This window comes from Hakea prostrata, chromosome 10 (assembly GCF_041222555.1).
Source record: "Hakea prostrata isolate BN-2017 chromosome 10, UWA_Hpros_2, whole genome shotgun sequence".
Lineage (NCBI taxonomy): Eukaryota > Viridiplantae > Streptophyta > Magnoliopsida > Proteales > Proteaceae > Hakea > Hakea prostrata.
In genome coordinates this window covers 43,348,247-43,359,158 of record NC_142609.1, presented here as the reverse complement: position 1 = coordinate 43,359,158, position 10,912 = coordinate 43,348,247, and the positions used below count along the sequence as shown (strand labels likewise).

Genomic DNA, 10,912 nt, shown 5'->3' with positions numbered 1-10,912 from the left:
CAATAAAGGAATACAAGTTATTATTTTGTTGCCTCATCAGTGACCACCGATATCAAATAACTTGCATGTGTTTTTTTTCTTTTTCATTTTTTTGGAAAACTTGCATGCCAAGCTACAACTCTACAAGGCACAATAGCCCATTGTTATTGGAGGAATTAAATATAACAGCCGTTGGATATGACACGTGTTTGGAGAAAACCACGCTGAACGAATATTCCCCCGAAGAATTCGGACAAAAACCACTCGAAGTGTACTCAAGACTCATACCTCACTTCTATAAATACCTTAAACCCGCTTTCCTTTCCTCTACAAAATCCAACCCAACCAAAACAGAAAGCCAAGAAATTATGAGCAAGAGATTCAACAACGAATACCAAATCTGCGAAGAGATCGGTCAGGGAAAATTCGGTACCGTTTTCCGGTGCTTTTCTCCGGAAACCGGCGACTCTTTCGCCTTGAAATCCATCGACAAGCGTCTCCTCACCGACTCTCTCGATCAAGAATGCATCCAGAAAGAGGCCAAGATTATGCAGATTCTCCGCGGTAACCCTAACGTTGTTCAAATCGTCGATGTTTACGAGGAAGAAACTCATCTCGACATTGTTATGGAGCTTTGCGATTCTTCAGACCTCTTCGATCGTATCTCCAAGCGCACTTTCTCTGATTTGGAAGCTGCTGCTGTCATGTTGCCTTTAATGGATGCAATCGCTCATTGTCACCGGAGAGTTGTTGCTCATCGTGACATTAAGCCTGATAATATACTTTTCGATAATCGGAACCGCTTGAAGCTTGCTGATTTTGGATCTGCTGAGATCTTTCACGATGACTTACCTATGAGGGGGATCGTTGGAACGCCGTACTATGTCGCGCCTGAGGTGCTTTCCGGGAGGGATTACAGTGAGAAAGTCGATATTTGGAGTGCCGGTGTTATTTTGTACATAATGTTGGCCGGAATTCCACCTTTTTTCGGTGATTCCACGGCTGATATCTTTCAGGCGGTGCTTCGGGGGAATCTCCGCTTTCCGACTCGGATCTTTTACTCTGTGTCGCCCGCGGCGAAGGATCTTTTGAGAAAGATGCTTTCAAAGGACGTTTCCAAGAGATTCTCGGCCGAGCAAGTACTCGGTAAGTGTGACATTTCCTGTCACGTTCTTGATTAATCTCTCACGATTTTTTCTCGATTGTTAATTTTTTTTTTATGTTTACCTTCGAATCGGATCTCTTTTAAAACCTCAAAAGAAAGAAAAGACTCTGTTTTCGTTTAAAATTTCAAAATCAACTCCGTTTTTGGTTTCAATTTCTTGATTACCTTGAGTTACGCATTAGTTATGGTTTCTACTTGTTTAGGGTTTAGTGAACACTCACTTTGTAGCGAAAGAGAGTGAGAGACCGAAACCGGCGCCATTCGAACAGTTTTAGTTTCCTATTTTTAGCTTAATTTTTCCTGGTTTATTATTTGTTTACGGTTTACCTTCTGTTGAATCGTTTTGTCTTGGTTGGTTGTAACCGATTGATTCGTTTTATGCGGCCTTTTTTTCGCCCTTTCCATTTGTATCTTGTTTTTTCAGTTTTCAATGACTGACATTGTGGGTTTCTGTTTTAAAATTTCAGGGCATCCATGGATGAGAAGTGGAGGAGAAGCTATGTCGATGACGGCTGATGTAAATTGAGAGTGTAAAGAACATGACTAATATTACTACTTTTTTGATGAAATATAAGTCATATAGAGGATGTTATGAAGCTTGTACCAACCTCACCACTCTGGTCTCTTTCTCTTCTCCCATCAGATGGATGGGACAGGAAGAGATGCAGTAGGAGAATGTAGGAGCTGCCGCACTGGGCAAGCCTGCTTTGGCACTAACTCTTTTTTTCGTTTTTTTCTTTTTGGCCATTTCTCCTTGTGGTAGGCGTTTTACTTGCGGATAGTAGTTGAGGAAGACGATTTGAAGCTTAAAGTCTGTGTAGTGTGTAAATTTGCCCTTATATGGGAGACACGAAGAAAGTTTGAGATACTAGAGATGTATGTCTGTATGTTAAAAAAAAAAAATATATAGATTTGTGTGTATGCATGCGATGTTTGATATGAAATTCACCCTTGCGTGTGTGGTGATGAGTTGAGTTGATGTCAATCGTCTCTTTCGGTTGCTACATGACCCTGTGATGGAGTAGTACTTAGTGAGTTCGAACATGTTAATTAGAAATATATTTGGAACTGATTGATCTTAAACATATTCATAATCTGGATAAAGTAACACCTATGCAACTCTTTCTAGCGAGCTAAGGCATAATGTCTTATGGACGAAAAAAAAGAAGAAGGCATAATGTCCTTGGCGCATATGAGGAACAATTACAAGTGAAATGGTTTATCACTTTCAAAGAATCATCAGACTTCAAAAATGATGTGATCGCTGGCTAAGAAAATACCCTCCAAGAGGCCTGATCAAATAACCACCGCCTCTCCAACTAGAATCTCATATGGACCCTAGGATTACACCTTCACTGTCTTCAGTGTCTTGGATCACTCTACCCATGCCACAACCGTTTGTTTAAGAAGATGAGTGAAGGACGAAATGAAAAACTTAAGAAGATGAGTGAAGGACAAAACAAAAAATTAAAATAGGGAATTAGGGATAGAGTAAGGTAAAGTGTTTTAATTGTAAAATTACATTATATTCTTTAATTTGGTACGGTACCAATTCGGTACGGTTTCAGTATACACCAACGATATGAGTACTTGAAACCGGAACCGTACCGAAGAAATTTAGTTTTAGTATGTATCGTACCGAATTTTGATCGGTGCAGTTCGGTACAGTTAAATAGTTTCAGTATGCAATTGACACCATTAATGGACTGTAAGAGGTGCGATTAAAGAGGAAGAAATAGTTGTAAGTTGATGAAATTACATCAGAAGATGCACCAAATAATGAAAATGGAATTTATTCAGTCCACTTTTGACGAGGAAATGGACCATCAATTTCTTTGTATATGTGTGACATGTGTTTTAACATCATATCAAATGGTTGAAATTCATTTATAAGTCACATCAAAGAGTTGTGATTAATGGATGGGTCATTTCCTTCTCAGAAATGGACAAGGTATTAGCAATTGACAGTGCATCGACCAGTTAATATGCACAAGCATGATATAAGAGGTTAGATAAAAGATTTATGAAAGAATTTTCTTCACTATCTTATCACGATAGGAAGCGTTTAATATGTTGAAATTAGAAGAGAGTTACAAGTGTAATACAGTTTCTGTAGTTAGAATTACAAGAGAATACAATTGAGTTTGAGTGAGATTCATGTTTGTAAATTTGGTGTTTGAGTTCCCAACGTTGCTAACTCTATCAACGAAACATTCAAATTTGGAAGTTTTGAATGTTCCCTGCATGTGACGCTGAGCTTGGATTGTAATGCCTTGATCTTAGTCCTATAATCCTTTAGTTAGGATGTTAGCCAATTAATCGTGACTTGGCACAAATTGCATAGGATGTGACTTCAATATCAGAAGGCAGAGGGTGTTTGGTTGTCATGAAACTGACTTTGGATATTAGTTTGGTTACACCAGATTTGAGACAGGTTTTCATGGAATGATGGGCCACTGGTGGTTGTGGTTGGATAGGAGTGGATGAAGGAATGGGCTGAAGGGAATTTAGTGGATTCGATGGGCTTGATGGAAGTAAAGGTGGGGCTTGTTTTTGTGGGTTGGTTGGCAACGTAATATGGTTGGGTGGACATGGATTTATTGGGCTTTCAGCTGTGGTCCATAATAGCAAAGCAGGGGGCTGGAATTAATTGTATGCTAGGGGGAAGGAGTAGATACAATGGAGGGTGATTGGGTATGGGTACTAAGATTGTGAGAGCGGGTCAAAATGTTGTCATGGGTTACAAGCAGAGGGCTTGGGTGTGTGGGTAGAGAGGTAGGGGATGGAGAATTAGGGCTGCAACGGGCCGGGCTTTTGCAATCCCAAGCCCAGCCTTATATGTTCTAATATGAGCCCATTCTCTCCCTGACCCTAGTTCACGGCCAAGGATTATTGTCCCTAGCCCTAAGCCCTATAGGGCTAAGCCAAGCCCATTCCCCCCCCCCTAATTGGGCCAGGTTGGGATGGGTTGGCCCTAATTGGTCCTAATTGGCCTTGACCCTGGCCCTAACTCTGATTGGTCCTGTCCCTAGCCCTGATTGGCACTGATTAGCCCTGTCCCTGGCCTTGATTGGCCTTGACCCTGATTAGCCCTGATTGGCTCTGACCCTGATTAGCCCTGTCCCTGGTCCTAATTGGCCCTGACCTTGATTAGCCTTGTCCTTGACTCTGATTGACCCTATCTTGGCCCAAGCCTTAATTGGTCCTATCCTTTGACCTAAAATATCAAATGCAAATTCATAAAAAAATATAATAATAATAATAACAAAAGTATCATAAGTAAACTAAAAATAAAATTCATAAAAATATAAGATGATTCAAGCTCATACAAAATGATAAAATAATCAATAAGTTGATAATGTTGCTTTAAACATAAATAAATTCATACTCCATAATTCTATATTGATCTCTGAGTCTCTCATTGCTTTGACAACAGAAATTGAAAACCTCTCCCATTACTTTGGTGATGGAAATTGAAAACCCCTCTCATTGATATCCTTATTCCAAAATAAAAAATTTATTTTCAAAACTTTGTTAATAAGTAAATCAACGATAACTTATTGATATTTTTTCGTAGTTAAAGAAAATTATATTTTAGTTACAAACATAACTATCTATCCTTAATATTTTGTTCCCCCTTCTTCTGAAATATCACATTGGAGGCAAAAGAAAGATGTCAATATTCATGATGAGAAGTTGGATTTAGATTTGTTAGATATTAATTATCTATATACTAAATTTTATTATTTATAATATATTATCTCGCCTTAGTCCCAAAAAAAAAAATCAATGATTTTTTGGAACTAAAAATGACTTAGTTCGAAAAATAAAAATTATCTTAAAAATAATATAAAAAGTGAAATCATAGTCTAATATGATCAAAATGACTAAAGGTCAAAGTCGAGACTTATAGTTATATCAATGTTAATGTAAAGATTAGGGTAAAAATCTAGTACATTATTAGGGTCAAATTAACATTTAAGACTAGAGCCAAAATTAGGGTCAGGATCGGACCAAAATTAGGCGAATGCTTACTACATTGGTAATGAATATATAATTTATTTTTATTAATTTTTTACAAAACATGATCATGTTTTTAAAATTTTGACACGTGTTGATTATAATTAATTCCTCTCTATATGGGTGGAGGGTCTCGACTCAAATCAGGGCCAAAATCATGGGCCAATATCAGGGCCAGGATTAGGGCCAATATCAAGGCCAGGATCAGGGCTAAGATCAAGGCCAAGATCAAGGTCAAAATTATGGCCAAAATCAGGGCCAAGATTTAGGGTCGAGATCAAGGTCAAAATCAGGGCTAGAATCATGGCCAAAATCAGGGACGGGCCAGAGAGTAATCCCAAGCCCGCCCTTGGCCCTAGTTCAGGGCCAGAATATTTTGGCCCTAACCCATCCATTGGGCCAAAATCTTAAGCCCAAGCCCTGTTCGGGCTCAGGGCAGGCTTAGGGCGGGTCAGGGCCAAACTTGCACCCCTATGGAGAATGAGTGTATGAAGCAAAGGGAAAATATTCTTCATCAAGTGTCACATGTCTTGAGATAAATGTTTTCTGACCACTTGATTTATCGAAGTACTTGTATCTCTTATGGTGACTGCTGTAACCTAGAAAAATACATTAGGTATATTAAGTGTCACATTAAGAACTTATATAAAAGATTTCTGAGAGCTTCACTATCTTTTCACGATAGGAAGTGTTTAATTTATGTTGAAATTCGAAGAGAGTTACAAGTGTAATACAATTCTATAATTAAAATTACAAGGAAATACAATTGAGTTTGAGTGAGACTTATCTTTGTGAATTTAGCGTTTGAGTTCATCCGAACATTCAAATTTGTCCAGTTCCAAGAGAAAGACAAAATGACCAAAATCGAAGGAAATGTATCAAATTTTTATTATTTTATTTTTGGTAAAAGATATCAGATTTGAAGTTTCAATTGACGTTTCCTTCTTGACCAAAAAATGATAAAAACATTAACGTTTCCTTATTTTTAGGTATCTATTTGAAGTAAATTTGGAATTTGAAAACTGTGAATTCCAAATTTGTATTAGAAAAGGATAAGAGAGAGGAGAGAAAGGCTCTTAAAACTAACCCTCTCGGCCTCTTCAGTGTTTTCAAGTAATTTTATCTACCAAATTGATAGATTCCATGTATACGCCTGAGAATCGTTCTCATATAGGATACCAACTCTGCTACAACGGCTCTCACGGTAACACGTGGCATTTCAGAAGAGCTCAGCCTACTGTTCTTCCTCGTCAACAATACAGCTATACACCCAGTCATTTTCTCTATCTTCATTTTTTTTGGTAAATTATTTCTCTTATCCTATATTTCTATTCCACTATTTTCACTATATAAATGCATAAACCCTTCACTCTTATTTGATCAGTTCCACAGTCATCTCTCTACTTTGTGTTCTTCTCTCAGTGAAGAAGTGAAGTGAACAACCATGGAGTGGTCAAGAACAGCATTACTTTCTGTAATGTGCTTGATTTTTCTAAGTGGGTTTTCTGCATTCGCTACAGAAGTTACATATGATGGAAGGGCAATCAAAATCAATGGACAGAGAAAGGTTTTCTTATCTGGATCAATTCACTACCCTCGTAGCACTCAAGAGGTGATTTTTTGTTTAATGGGTTCCTTTTAATTTCTTAATCTCTTTATATTTTTTCCTTATTTTAAATTTTTCATGGCTTTTCTTAATCTATTGATGTGTAATGCACCAGATGTGGCCAGATTTGATTAAGAAAGCAAAAGAAGGTGGTCTTGACACCATTGAAACTTATGTTTTTTGGAACATACATGAGCCCATTCGTCGCCAGGTTCTTCTTCTCTTAAATTTTATTTCTTTATTGTTGGAAGAAGAAAAATTTACTATGATTCTAATATTCATTTTCTTTTGCTTTTTTCAGTATGATTTTACAGGCAACAGAGACATAATTAGATTCCTTAAGACTGTGCAAGATGCTGGACTCTATGCTGTTCTTCGGATTGGACCTTATGTTTGTGCTGAATGGAATTATGGGTAAATCATCTTTTGATGATATATATTTATTATCATTTATTTTGTAATTATATATTAATTCATTGATTAAAAAAATTTCCTTTTTTAGAGGATTTCCTGTGTGGTTGCATAACTTGCCCGGAGTTGCAATGAGGACAATGAATTATGTGTTTATGGTAATCTTACTAACTTTTTAATCCACTCTTTTTGCCTTTTTTTTTTTCTTTCTTCTTTTCACAATTATGAAATCATTGATGGTTAAAATTATAATTTTCTTTCTATCCCTTTTAGAATGAGATGCAGAACTTCACCACTTTGATAGTGGACAAGGTAAAGAAAGAAAAGCTCTTTGCTTCACAAGGAGGACCTGTGATCATTGCTCAGGTTTGTCATAAATACATCTCTAGTAGTTCTTTCTCAAATTCACACTGTTTATTTAAAATATTGTGATAGTTGTTAATATTTTGATTATATTATTGTTAAAAACAGATTGAAAATGAATATGGTAATGTGATCTCAAATTATGGAGATGCTGGAAAACAGTACATGAACTGGTGTGCTAATATGGCTGAATCCCTTAATATTGGTGTTCCATGGATTATGTGTCAAGAAAAAGATGCTCCTCCCCCAATGGTAATTTTGCAATTTTCATCTATGTTTATTTTTAGATTTCATTTTTGCCTTTCTGCAAATCACTAATGATTTTGACATTTATTTTTGAGTAGATCAACACTTGCAATGGTTGGTACTGTGATAATTTCACTCCAACCAACCCTAATACTCCTAAGATGTGGACTGAGAATTGGTCTGGATGGTGAGTTCTCCATTCTCTTCTCTTAGACTCAAATTTAAATTTTCTTTCTTAAAACAAGAGAGCAGAGATGTTTTTCATGGGGATGAGAGAGATAGATTCATGGGAGAGAGCTGGTTTAGACTACAGTCAAGAGAAAGCGAAATCACACATATCAAACCATGCAAATCATCAGGTTTTGTTCACATTTTTTACAAATTTCAGGTACAAGAACTGGGGTGGCAAAGACCCACACAGGACTGCTGAGGATTTAGCTTTTGCAGTTGCTAGGTTCTTTCAAACTGGTGGTACTTTCCAAAATTACTATATGGTTAGTATTTTTCTTTTAAATTTTTGGGCCAAACTACCGCAGCTTCTTCTTCCTTCTTATAAGATTTCACTGATAATCTCTGCTAATTTTGTCAGTACCATGGTGGGACTAACTTCGGAAGGGTAGCAGGAGGTCCATATATCACCACCACTTATGACTATGATGCACCTCTTGATGAATTTGGTAATCAAATCAACCTATGTTTATATGCTTGAAAATATTGATTTCTGTTATTCTATCTTTCACTTCTTTGGGAATTTAATTATAGGAAATCTGAATCAACCCAAATGGGGACATCTTAAGGAGCTACATCATCTCCTTAAATCAATGGAGAATGTTCTCACATATGGAGATTTCAACACTACTGACATGGGAAATTTTATCTATGTGAGTTTCTAAAGTAGACTTCCTCACTGAATTGTTTTAATTTTCTGAATTATGAAAACCATAACTCAAGAGGCTCTATCTATTACTACAGACAACTGTGTACAACACAAGTGAAACATCGAGCTGTTTCCTTGCCAATGCCAATCAGAGCAGTGATGCCAATATTATTTTCAGAGGAACTCAATACACAATCCCTGCTTGGTCTGTTAGTATTCTACCAGACTGCAAAAATGAAGTCTACAACACTGCCAAGGTTAATGCTCAAACTTCCATAATGGTGAAGAAGCCAAATGGAGCAGAAGATGAACCCAGCAGACTCAGCTGGGAATGGAGGCCTGAAGATGTTAGGGGTACCGCCCGTCATGGAAAGGGTACCTTCTCTGTAAATCACCTCTTGGAGCAAAAGGCTGCATCTTTTGATACCAGTGATTACCTCTGGTACATGACCAATGTGAGAATTGATGAACAAGATCATATCCATGGTCTTGACATGACCCTAAGAGTGACCACTACAGGCCCGGTACTTCATGCCTTTATCAATGGCAAACATGTTGGATCCCAATGGGCTAAAACTGGAGGGTCTTCTTTCATGTTTGAGCAGATGATCAAGGTCAAATCTGGTGAGAATTTGATCGCATTGTTGAGTGCTACAGTTGGGTTGAAGAACTATGGTCCCTTCTATGACACTGCGCCAAGCGGAATTTTGGGACCAGTTGAATTGGCTGCAAAGATTCAGCCTGATGAGATACTAATTAAGAACCTGTCAGCATACAATTGGACTTACAAGGTTGGTTTGCAGGGTGAGGACAGGCGGCTCTATGATGTCCTATCTCACAGGAGATGGCATACTGAAAATCTTCCCATCAGCAGGATTATGACTTGGTACAAGGTATGTAACTCACTCTGTTTTACAGTCTATCATTCAAATTATTTGCTTTTGTATCTGATTATAATACCTCTGTTTCTCTGTTTTCTTGGGGAGTATATGCAGACTACCTTCAAAGCTCCATTAGGAACTGAACCAGTTGTGGTGGACTTGCAAGGTCTGGGTAAGGGTCAAGCTTGGGTGAATGGTCAGAGCATCGGTAGATACTGGCCAAGCTTCCTTGCTGATGAAGATGGTTGCGACTCTACTTGTGACTACCGCGGTAGCTACACTGACTCTAAGTGTGTAACAAATTGTGGGAACCCATCTCAAAGGTATTACCATGTACCACGCTCCTTCCTACGCGAAGATGAGAACACACTGGTCTTGTTTGAGGAAATGGGAGGGAACCCTTTATATGTAAATTTCCTGACTGTTACTGTTGGGTCAGCTTGTGGGAATGTCCATGAAGGGAAGACACTAAAGCTGTCTTGCCAAGGTGGTAGAACCATCTCCAATATCCGTTTTGCAAGCTTTGGTGACGCTCAAGGGGAATGTGGAGCCTTCGAGAAAGGTACTTGTGAGGCTTCAAATGCTTTGTCAGTCATCGAGCAGGCCTGTGTAGGGAAGGAGTCTTGTACCATTGTGGCTTCAGAAGCAACCCTAGGCTCAAGCAGCTGCAACAGTGGCATCGCCAAGAGACTTGCTGTGGAGGCCATCTGTTAATGGAGTAGTCACTATTTTTTTTGGAACTTCTATTTTTCTTTCTCTTTTGATGATTTTAGGTTACAAGAGGAGGCAAAAACCAGAGCACAAGAAACATAAAAGATTGTGTCTTTAAGGTTCATCTTAGATTGTAAGCAGGTCTCCATTTTAGTCTAGTCCCAAACTGTTTAGGACTTTAGGTGAAATTGCTGATCATGTAGCTGCTTTACCCATCTTCAGCATTGAATAATAAAAAATAATTTCAATAACTCGGGCATTTAACTTTATGAGAATGTTGCTTTCTCCTAGACCCCATGGATTCTAGATAGAGGGTATTTCCCAAGGATCTGTAATATTTTTATGCTCTTCTCATGTTAATGAATCAACCATCTCCATCTCCAGTACTTTTGTACATTCGTATGGGTCGTGCTGTGTTTCGATGGATGTCATTCACTCAATTTATCCATGTCCCGGCAAACTTGGGGAGGCCTGAACAATTTACTGTTCTTCCAATCCAATCCATCAAAGCCACACACCTTTCTCAGTGAGACCTCTAGTAGAAGCAGAACTTAACAATTTACAAGACCAAACCAGGGCTAAGACCAAGCATCCTCTGGCCAAAGCATTTGAGATACAAATGCATCTCAAATGCTGATCTGATCAAGCAAAAA

At 38.1% G+C, this 10,912-nt stretch overlaps 2 protein-coding genes across 3 annotated transcripts; both read left to right on the top strand.

Moving 5' to 3' along the window:
• The first annotated feature begins 310 nt into the window (after positions 1–310).
• On the top strand, positions 311–2,240 carry LOC149003218 (phosphoenolpyruvate carboxylase kinase 1-like). The gene is made up of 2 exons (XM_089137222.1): positions 311–1,125; positions 1,612–2,240. The coding sequence occupies exons 1-2, from the start codon at positions 348–350 to the stop codon at positions 1,668–1,670; spliced, it is 837 nt and encodes a 278-aa protein (XP_088993348.1). The 5' UTR covers positions 311–347; the 3' UTR covers positions 1,671–2,240.
• A 4,368-nt stretch (positions 2,241–6,608) lies between these two features.
• BGAL15 (beta-galactosidase 15) lies at positions 6,609–10,330 on the top strand. 2 transcript variants are annotated; one of them, XM_089136721.1, is made up of 12 exons: positions 6,609–6,776; positions 6,886–6,981; positions 7,072–7,184; positions 7,273–7,339; positions 7,455–7,547; positions 7,653–7,796; positions 7,889–7,977; positions 8,179–8,284; positions 8,380–8,467; positions 8,553–8,671; positions 8,763–9,560; positions 9,663–10,330. In XM_089136721.1, the coding sequence occupies exons 1-12, from the start codon at positions 6,609–6,611 to the stop codon at positions 10,260–10,262; spliced, it is 2,481 nt and encodes an 826-aa protein (XP_088992847.1). In that variant the 3' UTR covers positions 10,263–10,330. The 2 variants fall into 2 exon arrangements, with proteins under 2 accessions (XP_088992847.1, XP_088992849.1); XM_089136723.1 differs by having other exon boundaries at positions 6,634–6,776; positions 8,763–9,494.
• The last annotated feature ends 582 nt before the right edge of the window (positions 10,331–10,912 follow it).

What these genes read in the sequence shown, in the direction of transcription:
- LOC149003218 (XM_089137222.1), top strand. Translation starts at nt 348, where the DNA reads ATGAGCAAGAGATTCAACAACGAATACCAAATCTGCGAAGAGATCGGT. An exon ending in CTCGGCCGAGCAAGTACTCG is followed by an intron (nt 1,126 to 1,611) that starts GTAAGTGTGACA and finishes TTAAAATTTCAG; the next exon opens with GGCATCCATGGATGAGAAGT.
- BGAL15 (XM_089136721.1), top strand. Translation starts at nt 6,609, where the DNA reads ATGGAGTGGTCAAGAACAGCATTACTTTCTGTAATGTGCTTGATTTTT. An exon ending in TGTGCTGAATGGAATTATGG is followed by an intron (nt 7,185 to 7,272) that starts GTAAATCATCTT and finishes TTCCTTTTTTAG; the next exon opens with AGGATTTCCTGTGTGGTTGC. An exon ending in GACCTGTGATCATTGCTCAG is followed by an intron (nt 7,548 to 7,652) that starts GTTTGTCATAAA and finishes TGTTAAAAACAG; the next exon opens with ATTGAAAATGAATATGGTAA.